Source organism: Convolutriloba macropyga, chromosome 6 (assembly GCF_964194025.1).
Source record: "Convolutriloba macropyga chromosome 6, txConMacr16.3, whole genome shotgun sequence".
Lineage (NCBI taxonomy): Eukaryota > Metazoa > Xenacoelomorpha > Acoela > Convolutidae > Convolutriloba > Convolutriloba macropyga.
Window position 1 is genome coordinate 33,623,502 of NC_134473.1, and position 21,045 is coordinate 33,644,546.

The 21,045-nt window shown below is 36.4% G+C and overlaps 1 protein-coding gene across 1 annotated transcript; it reads right to left on the reverse strand.

Moving 5' to 3' along the window:
* Positions 1–108: 108 nt before the first annotated feature.
* On the reverse strand, positions 109–16,666 carry LOC142341298 (uncharacterized). The gene is made up of 5 exons (XM_075392220.1): positions 16,472–16,666; positions 15,222–15,345; positions 5,573–5,709; positions 1,646–1,683; positions 109–330 (listed from the first exon to the last, which is right to left on the reverse strand). The coding sequence occupies exons 1-5, from the start codon at positions 16,620–16,622 to the stop codon at positions 109–111; spliced, it is 672 nt and encodes a 223-aa protein (XP_075248335.1). The 5' UTR covers positions 16,623–16,666.
* Between the last annotated feature and the right edge of the window lie 4,379 nt (positions 16,667–21,045).

Genomic DNA, 21,045 nt, shown 5'->3' on the forward strand with positions numbered 1-21,045 from the left:
TGTGATGATTGCTTTAAACAAATTTGCACTCAATTGTTTGTTCAAATTCTTTATGCCATGTGACAAGCAAAGTAGTCTTGAGAAGAGACTACATTAACTGTTAGTCTTCTAGAATATCTCAAATAGAATGGGAATGTTCTTTCCCAGAGAAGCGAGCTCTTGTTTGTGTCTGAGGCCGAATATGACGCACTGTCCAGTGCATGCCACATCAGAAGTATAAGTGTCCCTTCTGATGAACTGGATTCCTGGTACATAAGAACAGGTGAACTCCACTTCGTTACTCAGACGGAATCCTGTCCCTTCCAGGTTTAAGTAGTGGCCACCATTACGCTGTTCAACATTCAAACAGAAACTTTACTATCAATTTACTTTTCCAGTAGAGGACAGAACAGGCATCAATTTCTGCAACTTCTGCAAACCCTTCTCAGATATTAATACGTGTCCACTATTTTGGGGACCACTTTTTTCTGGAACTTCTGAGTTCTCGACTGATATATTATAATTTATCAAGACAAAATATGCACTTAATCGAGCTCTATGAATCCTTTAATAGTTCGTTTAAATACTTAATTGTAGAGTGCACGAATATCAGAAGGCAAATTTTGATGAATCAGAGCGTATGTTCATAAACTTTTATCGGATAATTGTACAATGTGTAAAACAAAAACAAAAAGATCAAATTAGCAAAACTTTAATTGTGGTTCCTGCGTAATCGCAGCGGAACACATTAGGCCTACAATAGCCTGTTCTTAGTTGTACTTTTTCTTTTTATTCCCCACATTTCAGACTAATCTCTTTATGAGCAGCATTGCTCTTTTTGGTGACTATAGCCACTTTTTTTGCGTCTGAAACTTTCGCGTGGTACCATGATTGCAGCCAACATTGGTAAGGCTATGGTCAACCTGAAGCAATGGTTAAGTAAGAGCTCATCCTCACACAGACAGCTTCACTTTGCTATCTTGATGAGCAATTTTCCAAAGTGGTAATGTTTTCGAATGTACGAGCACAGATCTTTGAAAACTTAAAGAATTACTGAGTATACTGAACACGTGAGCCTGAAAAATAAATGCATTGCAGACTAGCAGTAACTTTTTAAAAAATGATAATATCAATGCCAAGATATTCACACATCGGGGATTAACAAAGCTGAAGCCATGTGACTGCCAGGGTGGGTTCAGCAGTATTTGAATCCCATTTAGTCTGTGATTTTGTCTGTGTTCCAAGAAATTTGAGTTTTCTGATTTGCTCGGGCCACGTTAATCAAAATAGCTACCACAAATCCCTTGCAATAAACCCAATACAATTTTTGAGCAGCGTTTTTTAAACACAATTTCATTAGCAATTACAAATAGCGAACCAGTCGAATTAAAGATCAACAATTCAAAGCGCTTAGAGTGAAGTGTTTGTGAATATTGATGAAAACATTCTATAACGGAAAACTAGTGGTCTTAAACCAAAAAACGCTAAAAAAAAACAAAATTGCAATAATTTTGATTGAAAATTAAAACATACTCTTCGGAGAGAGAATTCACAGTTGAAATGTCTTTAGGGTAGAATAAATGGAAGCTGAACCGTATTGATAAAGGGATATATCATTACGAGATTGTAAGTTAGATCATCTGATAAAAGTATCAAACTGACTTACGGCTGTTTCCACAGAGCAGGATGCGCCTTTCCCAATTACTAAACAAAAAAATATTAATGTATTAAGGTGACCATTTGTTGTTTTAACCCCCTCCACCTTAAGCATATGACTACCTGTTTCTTTCAAAGTTTCTTATTACTGCTACTGGCATCACTTGACTAGGACCATCGGATCTTTTGATAACCCATCAATTAAGTGGCGGTTCAGTCCGGCCTGGTTTGTACACCAATGCTAATTTACTTGAAAACAAATTTATTATTATTTCCCAATAACTGAACAAACAAACCACATCCAACTATTAACCAGCAGGGATGTTTACATATAATGGCCGTGTCATACTGTAACTATATTTTACGTGACTCTGATTGAAATCATCACTTAGTAATTCTGGCTGAATATCTTAAACATCTGAAAGATGTTTAACCAGAATTTCGAAGTTACTTCTTCAGAGACACGTAACCTTTCTTCAAAAACGCAACGGTTCCAAAACCTGCCGATTCTCTATGATTCTCTTAAAGTTCAAGCGCAAAAACATTGCGATTATTTTAGTTGTTTACTTTTGCTTCATGTCGGATTCATTGCACCAAGGATGAAGTATTGTGTAATTTTGATCATTTAGGTTTAAACTCATGTTTCAAAAAATGAGAACTGAGTGTCATGGTGTCTATGAAACGTGCAGTCACAGCACTCGCATAACAGGTTTTAATTATTCATCATTTTGCTGTAATAAAAAATCATTGAGAAAAACAATGCGAAAATCAATAGGAAAAATATGCGAGAAGAAGACCCAACCATTAATTGTCGAAGAGGCGGAGGTTTTAATAATGGTGGACTATGGCAAGGTGGACTATGGCAAAGAAAATATTTACAGCCGCATTGAACTGAAAATTCACGTGTGCAAACCCAAAACGTTTCCTAGTGTAGCCTGCAGCAAACAGACTAGCAAACCAAAGAAAAATGTAGTCTATAAAAAAAATTTACAAACCAGTCTCTGATCACACAATATGCTAAAAACCTAGATTAAAGCACCTATTTCAAGCTACAGAATTTCATTACCTCACCAGCATACAGTATACAAAAGAGATTGAGGTATTGAATTTAATTTTCCATTGATTTTGGATAGCAAAGTTTGTTGGGTGAATCGGACACAAAATATTGACTATTGACAATTGTATTTTTTGACCATTGCGGTGTTTTTGTTATGTTTCCTCAGCTCAGTTTTATTGTAATGCGTGATAGTGACTTTTAATTGATCTTTAAACCCTTATTAGAACCCTAAAGAAATATAGAGTATCCGATAATTCTTATTCATTAATGCCATACTTCATTAAAACGGCCTTTTCTTCGGCTCGAACTTTTACATTGATGTCATCTGTGACAAAAACAATTCATAGCACTAGATTTTTTTGGGAGCAAAAGTCAAAAAATTAGATGCCAGGAAGCATCCGAATCATTGTTGATTATTATATGGGGTGACATAGAACTAATAAACTCCTAAAAAATTTTAAAAAATTTTCTCTCTTTGTTACTCGAAAACGTTACATGACAAAAATTTCATTAAAATTCCATCCAAAACTGTTCTACTCAAGCTGGCATTTTATCTTCTGCCAAAAGAAGTATGCACACTTAAAAAGTAGCCGATCTTCTTTATCTGATTTTTAAAAATGTTCTCCTCTCAAGTTCGGAAAAATTTCGTAGCTCAATTAGGTATTGCATGGTTGAATATGTCAACCATGCAATACATAATACAAAACAGGAACAAAAAAGTACAAAATATTTTGATCAATTTATTTTTATTTTGACAGCAATTTTCGTTCACAGAGCACTTTCGTTCATTAAAATTGTTCGTCAAGATTTGAATAGTTCATCAAGAGTGGAATGCATTACATTAAAAAAAATGTTCCCAGACTTGAACCTCATAGGTTGTACTTCAACCTCCGTGAAGACAAAAAAGTCCGCGCAAATCCTAAAATTTTACTGCACGAGACAAACTTGGAGCACAAAATGTGAAAAAATTTGGAAACTTGTTTAAATAAATATTTTGACCGGTGCCACTTCATGCCAAAATTAAGCCAGTATTTCAAATGATTCAAATTTAACAGAAACCTTGTTTTCTTGTAAACTATGTTGTTAATGATTATGTTACAAGCAGCATAGAAACTAAAACCAAATTTATTAAAGAGTTTAACAGGCCAGAGATCGCAAATAAGCGACAAACTCATCAATTTCGAATCAATTCAAAACGTTTATATCAGTTTCATATATTACATGATACTTTTTGCTGCTTCTGTTCTGTTTTCTGTTTGCCCTCATACTAATAATGATCTTCTAAATGGCTGCATCGAGCAAAAAAATTTTAATTGGATTGCTAGAATGGCAAGATGATTGTCTTGGAAATCGGAGGTCATGCTAAGCTCCAGATTTTCACTCTCCAGTCTCTCATCTGAGTGTCAGCCAAAATTCCAGAGCAGGAAAGTGTCTGTAAAAATTTTTAGCTCTGTCCAAATACACATCAGTTTGAACAAGTATCTTCCAGAAGCAATAAGTCACTGCGTCGATCATTTGTCAATATTTCGCTCCAGTTTAAGGACTTTCAAAAACTTTTTTTTAGCAATTACAGTTGCAAAACCAGGTATCAGTCCCATGACAAATGCAAGTTCTGATTTTTTTTGTTCAAAGTATAAAGCAGGTAGCAGATGGTTCTATTACAACTCTCATAAACCTGAATAGACATCATTTTTTCTGTTGCTAGATATGATGCTGCACAGAATTTGATTTTTGCATTCACAAAATCAACAACTTCATTATCATCAACGCATTCGCAGAGGACAATGAGTGGTTTTTGATACAAGTTCTCTTTATGTTACTGAGCATCGCTTTTATTCAAGGACAAGAGAACTTTCGATTTTGAATTTATATAGATTACTCTTGTTGGAATTGAGTGTGGCTTTTTTAAGATTGGCGTTGCAGAGCTATTGAGAATTGTTGATTGTGGTTCTGTGAAAACTTTTTTCTGGCAACAGTTGTTCGCTATCCAATTTACACTAATCATATAGACAGAGTTCTAGAAGTTGTAGAATTCGTGATGTGTCTGGCTGCAATAGGCAAGTCTTGTTATTAGTGAGTTTTTCCGTGTTGAGACTCCGGTTAACTGCATATTTCGTAGGTGAGGACAATTGCTTGGCAAAATCTAATGCATTAGGCAAACGGTTGCTTACGATGATCATGCCGTTGACTTGATTTTTCGCAGTTCTGGTCGTTTCTTTTACTTTGCCCACAATCAGTTACGGTTCAAGATGTCCAGGAAAACTTTTATGATTATGATAATTTTTCATGGCTAAAATTTGTTTGTCTGCGTTAGTTTCTGTGAACTTGCATTTGTGTGAGATACATTTTGTGTATGTCTAGTGTGTTTTTGTTCTTGTTTTTTCGTGTAGAAATCACTGCTGTCAATGGTCAAATTGAATCGATTACTATATGGTACGTACATAAAAAAGGTTAGTTATTTTTTTGCGTGTAAATTTTATGAGGTTAACTTCAAATTATTGTTAAGTGGATTAGGTCACTTAATACCTCGTTTATTGTTGACTGCTCCCTAAATGTTGGGTTTATAATAACTAAAGGCTACAAAGGGTAATTTTGAGGTGCGCTCTTGGCATTTGGCATTTTGGCATTGAGTAATTTGGCATTGCGCATAATTGTATTGGGTAAAAAGAAATTTGGTATGTCTTGACAACCTGGAAAGCATTTAACTGTTTACTGTTTATTGTTACTAATCTAATTACTATTTATCTACTAATAGCAACTTCGCATAAGTGCCTGCAACATAAAAATACAAACTTTTCAACAAATTTAAGTTTGAGACCGAACTTGAGTAGATGTATAATTGGAGCTATTAGTACAGAGTAAACATGAGTGACTACTCACTTCTGTTTCCTGATCCATGCATGCTTCCTGGCTCATGGTACCAAAGGGAATTCCAGTTCTGTGGCATCACTGCCAGGCAGTCACTGATCCACACTTCAGCCACATCTCCCCATGAAGTCAGGTTACCCGCTCTCCATCTGAACACTAATACTGAGAACAAAACGAAGCCACTAAACTTTTTGACCAAACCGGCGTGGTTCGCAGTGCATGGCGAATTTTTTGTGTCATCGCCACCAGTGTCACTTTTTACCGCAGTTAATTTTTTTGGTATAAAAATTTTGGTTCCTGAAAAACTGTTTCTCTTCAAGTGTTGTCATGAATCGGCTCAACTTCAACTTCTTAGAACTTTGAACCGCTGAAAAAAAATCCGCTTGAAATTCCTTGTTAATAAGAGTACGTCCAAATGTTTTGTGTGTCTTTGTTTTTCGATACGTAAAAATTGACTCTATTAAGATCGCTCGAAAAAAAGCTTACGATCAATATCTAGTACCAGGCATCACAGATGTTCAATTTTATATTGACTTTATGCTGAACAAGGAGGCTCGGTAATGTGCGTTTGCACAAAATATTCCGACCGCGCTCATCTCCATTTTAAGGAGTTAAAGGTCTATGTTTTCATCTTTTTTTCTTTTGAAAAAGCAATGAAGAGCTGTCACTATCTATATTACGTCATACAACTGCCAAAGAACGAAAATAATAAAAAACTACTTCAACAAAATCAAATAATTTAACCCAAATACTTGTCGCAGCCGTTTTTAAAAAGCGATCAATTCCTTGAGAACATTGAACAAGTTCAATTGCGCAACCTTTTAACGTCAATGGAACCTCGTCGTTAGTGAGATATTGTTGCACGGTAACAAAGAACAGCTTAAAAGTCGGGCAGATACACAATACCACCAATTTTTTAATGAATGTGCTTAGTATCAGAGATAAAAAACCATTAGTTGAAAACAACTCATTTATAAAAATTGATTTCTGCCACGCTAGAACGCAAATATGACCCTTTCTTTACAAAGACTAACTATTGACAGAAAAAAGATAAAAAGTGAGAAGCTCAAATATCTTTTGTTTTTTTAAAAAAAAATTAAATCCCAAAACAAAAAAATTCACTTACAACTCCTTAGCAATTTAGTCCGGCTTGTGATCAAACAAGTATTTGATATCACAGTATCAAAGTCATTAAAACTAGGAGATTTTAAAAGCCATTAAAAAGTATGCCAAACTGGAAAAGTTTTAATTTTTCACTTTTGTCTTTTTTAAATATCAATCTGTGCTCTTTGTCAAGGCTCTATTTGAAAAAGGTAAAAAGAGCAAGAAGTATTGACCAGAGGACTTTAATTAAGAGGACTTCAGTCGAAAGATGAAACCCTTAGAAAATTTAACCTTCGATTAAGCAAAAACGCGATAATACCAATTGATGAGGAGACTAAGTTAGATGAGTGAGAACATTTAGATTAAAGAAAATTAAGATAAAAAAGGGGGAAGGTTCAAAAATCCGTTTTTGATGACCTTTCATCTAAACGCCTTTAAAACCATTAGTCATAAAATTAAATTTTTCAGTTGGTTCAATTATAGATCCAAACAAGCCATTGATATCTCATAATTTAGAATAGTTTGAACTACTACATATTGAACAACAAACAAATGTAAAAATTAAAAACTGCAATACATTTAGCGAGAGAAGCGGAATCTGTTTGAGGAAGCGGAATCAAAATTAGCCCTCCTTGGAGTTTCAAAGGAATGATTTGGCAGTTTTCTGGTCTCGAGTTCTTCAAATTTAAACAAAGTGGGATGAAGAAGCATATTTGGCAACATTTTTTGATGGGAAAGTCTGAAATTTGAACAGTTTATCACAAATTGTTCGACGAAAACTCGGATCAAGCCATTCAGCAACCCTCCTCTATCTTAAGAGATATAAACAATAACACTTTTGTTGAGAATATTAACAAATTGTTGCAATATCAACGAAAACTTGTGTTAAAATTACAAAAATGTGAAGAAAAACAACCGAAATCGGTCTACTATTCACAAATTTTTACGTTCCGCGAAAGCCCTCGGATTTTAAATAGCCGGGGATTTTTTTGAACCAAATAATATTTTTCAATTATATATTGTACGCTGGATGGAATTTTCAATGACACCACTCAAAACTCTCTAAGCTGAATATATCGATCGGCCAAAATTGACCGAACAAAAAAGGAAGAAAAATCCCATTTGAGTATATAGTTCCTCCCTCCCACTAAACAGGGGTCGGAACAATAAATGAAATACAATTGCGATAGTCCAAATATTGGGAATCATCTATCTGTCAAATGAAGGAATACAAAATACTCCTTGTTCTGATTTAATCAAATTCATTGGACGTTTCAGCAGCTATTTTTTTTGTCAAAACTTATCCTACTGGGATCTCGAAAATCAACATTAATCAACCAATCAACCACTCTAAAATGAACAAAAATTGTTATATATTTGTACTCAAAATTTTACCCCCATTATTGGCGGATGGCAAACATTGCCACAATCTTTTGTTAATCACTTTATTCATTACCAATGAAATACAATTGTCTAGTCTAGTATTACACCCACTTTCTTTACTGATTTCGTAAAAGAAAAGAGCTAACACCCACCCAAACAACAGTTGCACTGTAAGTGGAACAAACAAAAACTCAATTTGTTTCAAATTTCCTAATCTTCATTAACTTTGAGCTCGTCGGTAATTTCAATTTCGGCGATTCCACATCAATTTTGGTGCTCAAGTTTATGTTTTGTTTCGGCACAGAATACATGGCCATGTCATAAACCGCCAGCTGGGTAAACCGCCAGCTGGGTAAACCGCCAGCGGGGAAATCAATGATGGTATGAAAACACCCCCTAGTATGATTCCGAATTCAAAAAGGTTTACAACGCTTGAGGAATTGGCTGTTTTGAAATAAATGTAAGCCATAATTGGACAACATGCGAGATCAACGACTCCTATGAAAGTGTCTTAAATGTTTACGACAGATAAAAACTTGATAAAAACGTGACGACATAGTAAAAGAGTTCAAATACATCTTTGTTATCTGTATAGTATTGTTCAAATTTCTCTCCTGTCGAAAAAATTTGGACTTAATCAATTTTGACAGTAGATTTTCTTTATCAACGTAACTAAATCTTTTTATGATTGATAAATTTGGTGATCTTTTTGGGCTTGCATTCTGGACCTAGGTAGAAACACATGCTACTTGAGAAATTATCGAAACTGTGATTAGTTTTTTTAGAAATGGAGTTTTTTTGAAATTATCGAATTATAGATATTGTTTACAATGTGTTCCAGAATCTTTTCGACACGAGCGTCTAGTTAGATTATAATTCGCAAGCTGAAAAATGACATTGTCAAAATAAAAATCTGAGAAAAGATTCCATTTTTCCTGAAAAAATGTTCTCTAAAATCCTTTTTTTTCAGCGTTAAATGGTATTCAGACTTGTTTTGATTGCAGATCCAAATGCTATGCTGCCAAATAACATTACGGGTTCGAAATAGTTCTTTTTACATTTGAATTAGGAGCGGTAAAAAATTCTTGTTCGAATAAATAAGCCTTTAAACGTAGCAAATTTTATGCAAAGTTTATCTGTTTGGACAGGAGAACCCAGCCCTTTATGAAAAGAAACTTCCATGTATTTTAGTATAATCGATATCCTCAACTGCTTCATCATGATACAGGAATTAATTCGCTTCATTGTTTTTCCAAAACTCACAAAAATGTGCTTTTACTGTTTACTACAAGTTTGCTGTTTAAGCACCATTCCGCAATTGCATTCAAGTAATCGTAAACACTGTTTTCTGTACCAATGTGTTTGTTTGTTGTGAATATGGTGGTATAATTTGCATGAAGATGATACCTGTGATTTGCTTGTAGTTTTTTGGGGGTAATTCGTTGATAAGTATAACAAAAGAAGGCGCCTCAATACCACCACAGAAGAACATCATATTTTTCTGTCAATTTATGTAACTTCTTTCACCCATGCACTACAAATTGTCTTCCATATGAGAGAAGAAAAGAAAATGGCAGCTTGTTCGGCATCACTCTTAATCCCAAGCTATAAAAATTGGCCAGAAGTGTTTTTAAGGTTAACTGGGTCAAATGCCTTAGCGTCCGCAAAAAAAAAGAAAACAAAATCACTGTTTTGTAAATTAAGTGGCTTTTGCATTCCCTCAGTTTTCTATATTATTGCGTAAGCGCACAAACACGAACGCTGCGATTGAAATCAAATTGCTGTGTTGTTCAATGGAATCTGTCAACATTCTGAAATTTTTTCAATCGTTTCGTTGATTGAAGTCAGTTATTATATCAACTTTTTGAGAGTTTCTTTATAAATTTCAACTGCGCTCTACTTAACTCACCACAAGAATGCTCCTTGATTGAAAGTGAAACTGGGCTCTTTGCATTGATTTTTATTTCTGTTCGCCATCAGTTCTTCTCCAAAGTTAACAAAAAAATATTGATAGCTTCAACTTTAGTGGAAAACGACTAAATTTTATCTCCGTATTTAATTCTTTGAAAGCGTTTAACCTTGTGAAGCACTTGCAGAGAACATGGATTTTGATTGTATTTTTTTTTGAAATTGTCGTTTTGGTTTTCCTACCGTTTTCCTTTTTTGCTATAAACAAGTTCCATTATCAACATATGAAATGTTAAAAAATTTTTGTGTTAATGATCTTTTTCATTTAGTTAAAATTTTCAAAACGTTTAGACCCATTGGACTTTTTTATAGGTTTTTCTTGCTTTCAAGAGGGCACTTGATTACATGTTTTTTCTTGAATAATTGTACTTAATTCCTGCCAAAAATTTTCTTATGTGAAGTTACTAAGTTTACATGAAGAAAATAATCTAATCTTAGATGAGTGTCTTCTTTTCGGATAAATAAAATATCTGTAGAGAAATAGAAATTTTCTTTTTCCAGCAGAGTTGCAAAAAAACTATCTGCCTTAACTAGCAGGGCGTAGAGGTTGCTGAATTAGCAATGCGTTTTTTACATCTTTGTTTTTCTGATAGACAATAATCAATATATTTGTATCAAAAATTTTTTACTTTTGTTGCTCATTGATTCACATTTTTTTGCTAATTTTTATGAAATTCATTAATTTATAGCTTTGTCACGGCTCTCATCAATAAAGTTACTACAGATAAGATTTTCACCCCGGACCTGCTTTCAAGTTTATATCAGTACTGAATCTTTTGATCTCCATCTTGTTTTTTTCCCAGCCAAGTTACCTATTCATGGCTTAAATTAGACGTTTTATTATAAATTTCAGGACACATGAAATCTTTTCTCGGTTATTCATTTGCCCAGCAAAATTAATTCACGGCCAATAATCTGCGCAATAGGCTTTTTATGCGAGTAATCAATCTGCTCATTATGCCTTTTAAGCGGGTAATTATATGCGCAAGATGGTTTACCCGACGTTCCTTCTCTGTATATTATGACTCAGGTGTAAAGCAGGCATTGAATGATACATGTAAATCATTCTCACTATTTATACTAGCTGTTGTTTATACTCTCTACTATTTATACTCGCGTGCTATTTATACTCTCTACTCCTTTTGAAGTGGCCTCATGAAAAGGAAGTTTTGAATTGACAATTGAATTAAGAAATGAACACCAAAAACATGCAATTTTGTACTTACAAGAAAACAGGAAATGAACAGAATTACAATTTATATGTTTTGAAATTTGATTCTCAGTTATTGGACTTTGATTCTCAGCTCTTGTGTTCAGCTCTTTGAAATTGAACTCATTGCATTGTTGTCCGATACCTATGCTGCTTTTTTTACGGGGGGAGATCAGTGGAAGTCGTGACAGGATCATGTTCTCCCCTTCTGTTGAATTCTCGAAGTGAATCAACCACTTGCTCGTGTTGCTTGGTAACATAATGACACCCAGATGTCACGGTGGACAGTCGGCCCCGTCGGCTGTTTGACCGTTGAAAAAGATGGCTCCAACTCCAATGAAGACGCAATAACTTGCAAGCAAAGTCATACATCTGAATTGATAGAAAGGCTCCAAACACAAGTTTAATACGATATAACAGAACCAGGTAAAAAACCTCTGAAACGTGTGAGTGATTTTATTTTACGGGGATAACATTTAAGAAAAAAATTTATGGATACAACAGAAAATAACATTGACAAAATTATGGAAAAAGATCTTTCACAAAGAAACCGTTCACACCGCAGCCACTTATTTCACTCGAAGACAATGTTTCATTAAGTTGTCAATTTTTCAATTTAGGCTTTATGTGGAAACAGAAAGTACTGTAGAAGCTTAAAAACAACGACGACAAAAGATTGGGTTCTTGTGCAAGCATTTACATTTTTGTTACAAGTATATCGAAGACAGATAAGATCTTGGCTGCCATATGGCGATAGCCTTGATCGTTTTTTTCTAAATGAATCGTGTTTCTATCATGAAAATCATTCTGTTTTATACTTCTGCTTTTCATGAAATGTTCTTGAAGACGATCACTAAGGTAGATACTGTACTCTGCAACAACTACAGGACAAAAATTTTATGTCTGTTGGTTTCCAGCTATCTTTACTTTAGCAGGTCGCACGGCTTCAATGAATAGTACATAATGCCCAAGCATATAGTCCATTGATTCCAATTTGACATTATTGTCACAACCAATGACAAGTACATGACTGTACTGCTTCGCGAGATTAACTAGGTTTACAAGATCGGCACATTTTTTACCTCCAACGGCATCATATAGCGCCCTATCGTAGTTCGTTTCATCGTAGTTACCAATTTTTCAAAAGGTTGATTAAAATTCTGTGAATGACTAAATGCTCGGTATTATCTGCTAGCGTGGAGATTTTGAGAGTAACTAGGCCTTTTTGGCCAGAAAAAGCTTACACTGTGCGAAAATACAGTTCTAGTGGATTGTTATTGCTCAGCTAGATCTAGCACAATGCAGCTATGGTTGATTTTGTCAGCAGGGTTTCTATTTGAGGGCTTAGGTGTTCTAAGTGGTATCGTTTCATGTTTCAAAACAAATTTTTGTTTGGGTTCTTGCTCATTTTCCGTACAAGTTGATTGTCCAGCTGCCTGCACAAAAATCTAATACTAAAAATACAAGGATTACGGAAATTAACTCATTTCTTGTCATCGCACATACAAATAAAGTGGAAAATCAATCACTAAGCGAAGTTGTGTTGTTTTTAAGCTTCTCCAAGGTGATGCTGTTCCACTTTGATATGGGTAATCAGCTCCTTTGACTTTAATATTTTCTGAAGGTCTCCTGTTCCCTCACTGTTACAATAATTGCATTGTACAATAATTGTACAATAGTTGCTAAAATAATTGGAATTGAAATCTTGGGGGCAGCAATTGGAACACTCCTTTTTGTTGCGTCTTGTTTAGAGAAACGGGTTAAAAACTCGAGAAGGTGTTAGACAATCTTGGCTAAATATAGGACCATCAATGTGCTCTTGGAATTTTGCGTTGCTGTCTGGGTGCACCTAATTTGCTGTATTCGTCGGGATGCAACACTCCGTACACTGAGAGTAACAAAAAACTTTAAAAACTTGATCATCTCCAACAAACAACTTTTGAAATTATATTGGGTTCTGTAATCAGCGATAATTCATGGGACCAAGCATGCCTGCCAATAAGCAAAACAGGAGCTGGAGTTCTGAACCGATTCAAAGCAGCTTATGTTGGTTCCTCATTCCAGTCAGCAAACATAGTAGAACAATTTACTGGTGTGAACCCAACTCACGAAAGTAGTTTCACAAAGCGCTTTGGGGATTCCTCATTTGACGCAACAAAAGGGTCAAGAACAATTTGACATTACGGCTCTAAGCAACCTTCCTGAAGGTCAAACCTCCACCAGAGAAAAGGCTAGACTGTTATCTCTTTCCTACCTCAATCAGGAGCTTGGTTGACGGCAGCACCTATCCTTGCTCTTGGCCTAAAACTTCAACCTAACGAGTTCCGAGCTGCTCTGAAATACCGTTTAATAATTCCACTCTATGATTCGGATAGGAGATGTCCATATTGTAAATCAGCTATTCTGGAGATATTTGGAGATCATGCCGTTTCGTATCACGGGCGGGGCGATATTAACTCTCGTCATGACAGAGTACGAGACGCAATAATGGCAGCTTGTTCGTCGGCGAATCGTTCCCCTGTATGCGAGCAAAAACATCTTCTGCCGGAAAATAATTCAAAACCACGCGACTTGTTTTTGTCTAGTTTTATAGCAGGACAACTCGCAGCCTTAGACGTCACTTTTCCGCCCCACTGCAAGCCAGTCTTATTTCAGATGCGGCGAGGGCATGTGGTTTTGCTCTAACCCTAGCAGAAGACAGAAAGATTGGGCATTGTTACCAGAAGTGCAGCCATATGGGCATCCACTTCATACCATTGGCGTTACAAACTTTTGGCGGACTATGCGAAACAACGCGCAACAACCCAAACCATTGAAAAGAATAGCTCTTTTATCTGACAACAGAGGTTTCCAGCCCTCAGGCCTTTCAGTAGCCTTCCGTCGCTTCGCTCAAGCGGTATCAATAAGTGCCATGTGTGGCTCAGCAACAATGCTGATTGCAAGAGATTCGCGGTTATGAGCCGGAATTGATGGGGACTGTCGCATCCAATTGTGACGCTATGCCCAATGAGAGGGTCAAGAAAATTGAGTTCAAGAACTCACTAACCTCAAGTGATTTCGGACTCACTTTATGAGAGGGGAGTCCTTCTGTGTTTAAATGTTACCCAATGAGTGGGGACTTCAGTTAATTTTTCAGTTTTTGTTGTCTTACATCAGCAGAAAAACTTCGAAATCACCGAAGGAAACGAATTTTCTCAAAGACATCTTATTAAAAGTACAACTGCATTCACAATTTGTTAAATCCTTCAATCATGAGTTTTTATTCTTTCCTGGCCAAATTGGGGAGAATATAAACGAACATTTCACGCGTGCAAATTTGAAATGGACAGTTAAATTTAGAATTATTGAACTGCTGATCTCTTGAATTAATTACCATAGTTATGATAGCCAAGTTAATTATAATTTACCGTTCTTAATCTCAAAAAAAGAATTGTCTCATTTTTTGATAATTATATCGTGCAAAGGGGCGTTATTAATGATCATTATAATGTCTTTACATTTTTCTTGCTCGAGTTGAACAACCCGGGACTCCAAATCGGCCACTTTGCTGGCCATTAAATCTATTTGGTTACCTTTAATAATTTTTCATCTTTGAAATAACTACAAATTTGTCCTATATATTGGCCATAGATATAGAGAAACAGTGTTAAAATATCAAATCAGTTCAATGATAGAGAAAGCGACTGTTTGCAAATTGGGTTTAAGTAAACATGTTTCATCATTTTTCTATTTGAAAGAATGCTATTCTAATATCCGCTGCATTCTGTTAAATCAGCGATTAAACCCTTCAAAGACTTTTACTTTTTACAATTAATTTCGAAGAGGCCATTCATCATCCAGTCAAAAATGAATAAAGCATTTTCAACTCAAGTTAAATTGGAAAACTTCTAGTAAATGTTGGTTGATGTGGGACTTTTTGATAAATAGAGGCCGCAAAGACAGTTTTGTTCAGAAATGAGACTTTTTTGTTATCATGGTATGAGAGAGGGTACTTACGGATGCCGTGCAACTGCCCTGGCCATGGTAGTGTACTTGAGACTCATCTGTTGACCATGTTCCCTGTAACAACTGTGCTCTTTCATCTTGAAGCCACGAAGTCTCAACTTATCTGTTGGCCCATCTGAAAGTACACTTTATACTCATTCTTTCACGGGGGAGAGATTAATCGGACTTTTCCTGGATCTATTCTCTTTACCCAATTACGATTTCTGAAAACGTTTCGAGACAAAAGATCAGGTTATTTATTAAGTTGTTCACTCACTCAATGAGCGGAGAGACCTAAACACTAACTTGATAACGCACAATGAAATTAGCCTAGAGTGCTGAATTGCAGTATAGTTGATGGTTCTTAGCAGACTAAGAGGGGAGAACACAAGCTGATTAGACTTTGATCCGTTTCATATTTCACCCAATGACCGGAAACGATATAAAGCTGTTGCGAACCAGTGAAAAAGTGTTATTGGCCACTAAATGCGCTTGGTGATTTTACAGAAGACAAGGGTCTGATTAACCCACACAATTTGAAGAGACATCTGACTTATCATTTGAAGAGACATCTGAGCATCATAACCTTCATCACTCTGCAAAATTATGGAGAAGAGAAAAGTTCTCAGGTTCTTTCTTTCAACTCAATCACCGGCCGCTTCAACGCTGATATAGTCAATGGACCTTTTTCATAAGATGTGAGGCATTCGTAAATGATGTGGAGGCATTGTTTTGCATGCGTCGTCTATTTTTTTAATTTTTGAGGTGTGAGGGTGATTTCATGTGTGATATTGAAGAATTGAGCAAAATCGAACATTTAACTAAAATATATCTAGCAATCAGCACATTTTGTGTCAGAATCAACCATCTGGTGCAACTGCATCGCTCGCCTCCAGCAGGGTTGGAGTATGATCATCAATCATATGAATGATATCTTTCATGCTTATAATTTTTAATGGCAATGGCTACCCCCACCTTTTATTCGGGTATAAAAACTATTATCCAAAATTTTGTATTAGTTTCGTCACACTGGATTATATTGTTCACAGAGGAAAGGGAGGCATAGTTCACGTGACCCTGATGAAGTCATTATAGAAATATGGCTGTTAGAGATGTAAGTCGGAATTTTTGAGTAGCTTTAGCGGAGTCAGGTAACCTTGCTTGAAATACCAACAAGGCAAGTTTTGAAATCGAACTGCATACAGGAAAATCTGGCATTGTAGAATCTGGGCAGAAAACATGTAATTTTCTTGGAAAAAAACCTTGTGCATTAGGGTAATCCGAGAAGTATTGTTCACATGTGTATGTGTCCTCATTAGCACCACCCGCAGTCCTCATGTACCACTTTCGAGTGCTGGAGGGGGAGTCATATGGGTTGTTTTGGCAGTCGAAATTAGACACTGCTTTGGGCATGTAACCAATCGCATCAATACCATACAGTCTGCACTCTTTGATCGAACTCTAAGGGATTAAACATTACAATAAACTAAATTTCACACATTTCACACACGTCCTTCCAACAATCAGTTACCTTTAAAACTACAAATTTGCCAGGCAAACAGAATGAGTAACAACCAATCATTATTACAATTGAACTAAGAAGGGATATTTTTGACCTTTCACCTTCTATACCTCTTATACAATAAATATTTGTATCCCCTTATTCACTTTTTCTACATTAAAATAGTTCTATATTGGCGAAGAATAGTGTGATCCAATTTTCCAAAATCAGTGGATTTTTTCACAGGATGTCCAGCTAAATGCCGCACGAGAAGAAAAAAGTTTTCATTTGTCGTCAAACAGAAATTAGCGGCAAATAAAAGAGATAGAAATTAACAACTTTTTTATACCAAACTTCGCAAAGATAATAAAATAATATTAATTATTATTTTGCATTATTCAAGACTTTAAGATTTCATTACCAGAGAAAATTTTAGCGTAGTTTTCCGCATTTTGAGCTTCAGACGCTTTTACGCAAAAGTCTATTTCTTCCGACCCCACTTAGTGGGTGTGGGGTAAGGAAATATATGCTCACCTAGGTTTCTTTCAGTCAATTCTGGCCGACTAGTATTTTTGACGCAGAAATAAATAAAAGGTATCATTAGAAAGCCCCTCAAGCAGTGATTTCGGCAATGTCAGAATACTAAAGGGAGCAAACAAAAGATATTTGGCGCCACTTTCAATCATCTACAAAAGCCTTCAGACAGTAAGAAATAACCTTTGGAACTGAAAAAACTTAGAACTCATCAAAACTCGAAAATGGTAAAAACTGAAAATTTTTACAAGTTGAGACCGAAATTTTGTACATCCCCCGATTTTTGGAAGGGAAAACCTGAGTAACCCCAAGTTATAGCACACGGTTAGTGTAACCTCTAAGCTACTCATTGACCCAACGAACATTATTGCATCAGATCCACAAGTGTGGCTATTAGCACTTATATGGGGCAAAATTGGCATTTTTCGATATTTTGTCATTTATTGTTAAATTTTTTTAAATTGTTTATTTTATGATAATTAGATGATCAGCAAAGGTCAAATACTGTACAATCGACTCATTTAGAGTTACGTAATAACCATCCTTGCTAGTGTCAACAAAAGCAAAATATTGCACTAATTTGACATTTACTATGTAAACAATGATCTAAATCACATTATTGATTAAACGATCAGAAAAAAGTAGCGATGTTAGAATAAGTGATAAATATTTGATTATTTATTTTAAACAAAATGTTTGAAAAATAAAACTTTATTGTATTTAGAACCATTAGAAACTGTTACCAAGAGCAATTGGTTCTCACTTTAGACTAAATTTTGAATCTTTAACAACCTTAGTCTTTTTGCTAAGTTTTGATGGATCTTAAGACCTTGCGAGTTCTAAGTTAGTTTAGTTTTTTTGACATGAAGTAAGCAACAATACTAACACTGGCCTTATAAACTTCAGCAGGAGATTGAACATAGATTATCACTGAGGATGTTCTTAATTTCAATCAACGAAATTAAAGTTACAGTCCTTTAATGCGTCCGAGCGTGTAACTTTGTCGACAAGATTGTTAGTCAATCGAATCTTTCAAAGAACCAGGCCGGCGTAAAACTCGAGAACTCGGCTGTGATATATCGGTTGCGCTGAAATTCTGGAGCAGTCGCAACATTTGGTCCGCCGACACTGACAACAACACTAACAGCAAAGAATCTTCGATTCAAATTGATGGACCCGAACGAAATACTCACGATGGCTTGGGAAAACCGCAAAGAAAAACAGTATCTGCAGAAAAAGCACAGCAATGTTTTTTTGAGACTTTCGATGAGCTCAAAAAAACAGACAGCACCAGAGGTTGCTATTAAAACTGAAGTTTTTTGAAAATTTTTACAATGACACCAATCTTATGTTAGAAAAAAAGAGTACAGTTTTGGGGTGGGTAGTTGACAAAAAAGCCCTCACTTCGAGACATTGAATTTTTCCGCTCCGAATTCGTCGACTGTCGGAAACACACGCTGCGTGCATACAAATTAGTAAAATCCATTTTAAAGTTAATTCTCAATACCAGAGAAAAGGTTGAAAGCAGAAAATTTAAGCGACTCCGAAAAACAGACAGTGGGTAATCAACTGGAAAAACTAGTAAAACAACTAGATGAGAGTTACGCAGAATGGATGCAAAAAATAAAGCCAAAAGATTGCACACAAGTGTTTGTGGATCTCAGTGTTAGTAGGAGTTACTATTGAGACCTGATCAAACAGTACAATCACATCAGGGATAGTGGAAATCAAACATTGTTAGTGTCATCCACATTGGCTGTTGATGAGGAACCAAAAGTGACCGTAATTGATACAGGAATTGGAGCAATAGGAAACGCTGAAGAGAATGTCGAGTCTCATTTAGGCATTCTGCTGCACGCGGAAGCCGAAAAAAAACGAGTATCGGCATCTCCCAATCACCGAGAAGACGGCAGATTGACGAAATGGAGCTCAAAAATCTAAGCGTGAAAGAAGCAGAGAAACAACTGCGGGAGCGGCAGTTGGAAAAAGAGCAGGAGCGCAAAGAACTATAACTTCGTCTTTGGCAAGACGAATTATTTTTGCAACAACAAGAAGACAAACTACGTCTGCGACAGCATAAGCGAGCCCTTGAAAACGAAAGAAAGAAAGCTGAAGCCAACGAAGAACAAAGACGCATGGAAATTGAACTGACAAAAGGGAGCTCAGGAGCATCTGGTTCTCAGGCAGACGAATTGGGGCAAGACGCAAGCTGGAAATAACTGCAGGCTGGACAAATTCAGTGGCCCAACATTCTGGCCCTATTCGACCACTATCTCCAAATAGTGTGGGCGAACCTCCTAAAAATTTCACACAAGACAGAGTTGACAACCGTTTCAGCGTCTACTCGAAAACAGCCCCGTTGTTCTGGCGGGGTGCAGGGAATTTCTCAACGCAACTGCAAGATTCGAGTATTCAAAAGAAACCTGAAATCCCTAATTCAATTAGGGTAACGGAACCACAGAAGTTTTTGCCCAAGACGACGTTCCGGCAACGAGGAACAACACAAACAAGCAGACAAGCGGGAGTCCCAAGCAGAACTCTCTCAACAGACTGATGTTGAGCCAAAATCAAACAATGAGCCAAACTGCGGCACAAGTAATTTACCAATCGAGTGGTGACCAAAGAGGATTACCAAACCTCAAGCAAACGGAGGTCTCAGGAGACCCCCTGGAGTGGCCCGAGTGGGCACAACTTTTAGATGTCATTTTGCATCAAATGCGTTTGAGCGATATTGAGATGTTGCATTATTTGAAGATTAGTCTCACTGGTGAGGCGAAAGCTGCACTGTCTGGGTTGGGTTTCAGCTTTCAGGCATATTATCAAGCCTGGGAAATTCTCTGCGAAAAATTTGGCAGACCAGTAGTCTAATCTCAAATTAAGAAGATATGCACTCATCCTACAGTTAGACACGATGACTCCAGTAGCATCGTTTGTTTTGCTAACGTAGTCACAAACAATTAACGTTTTGATTCGACTTGGACTCCAACCTGACCAGGAATTGAGGGAGGAAGATCTGTGTTCAGCAACCAGAAAACATTCCTCTCAGCTTAAGGAGCAATGGCTACAACACCTACAAGGTTATCGACTACTAGCAGCAAATTTGATTGAAATCAAAGACTGGTTCGAATCAACTGCTTTCATACATGACGTTTTGCTAGCCCAGTCAAACTCCAATTTTCTAAACCGCGAGCAGCCAAAAACAAATACTTTTGCATTCACCGCTGACAATTCTACAAGACCAAAGAATTCAGAATGTCCATTCAAAGATGGACAGCACACAATCTGGAGTTGCGAGAAATTTAAATCAAGGCAGCTGAACGACGAGAACATGTGCAGAAGTTCAGACTGTGTTTCAGTTGCCTAAGACCTAGCCATCGGCCAAAGAACTCTAAAAGCAGAACTTTCAGCGTGCCTAATTGTGGACGACGACAGAACAAGCTTTCGCGAAGCGACTTCTCAAAGAAGGAGGCTACAACATGCGCCTCAGATGCTCCGACAATAGTAGCAACAAACATCACACAAGGAAGACTCCCTGTAGTGCGTATAAAGCTAGTGATTATTGCTAGTGAATCTTCAATTTAATTCGTGGATAAGTCAATCGTATCTACACTGCAGCTGCAAGGCCAGAAAGCGTCTATAACAATAGCTGAAGTCCTGGGACCACAAGATGTCAAGACCGAAATAGTGCCAATAGCGGTTTCAGCACACAAGAAATCTCGACCATTGACAAAGCGCAATTTAATTTTCATGAAAATTGAAGTTAGGCGACCAGATTTTAGATCTGCAAGGTTTGAAATTTCG

What these genes read in the sequence shown, in the direction of transcription:
- LOC142341298 (XM_075392220.1), bottom strand. Translation starts at nt 16,622, where the DNA reads ATGCCCAAAGCAGTGTCTAATTTCGACTGCCAAAACAACCCATATGAC. An exon ending in AGGGCAGTTGCACGGCATCC is followed by an intron (nt 5,710 to 15,221) that starts GTAAGTACCCTC and finishes ATTAGTGTTCAG; the next exon opens with ATGGAGAGCGGGTAACCTGA. An exon ending in GCATGGATCAGGAAACAGAA is followed by an intron (nt 1,684 to 5,572) that starts GTGAGTAGTCAC and finishes TTTTTTGTTTAG; the next exon opens with TAATTGGGAAAGGCGCATCC.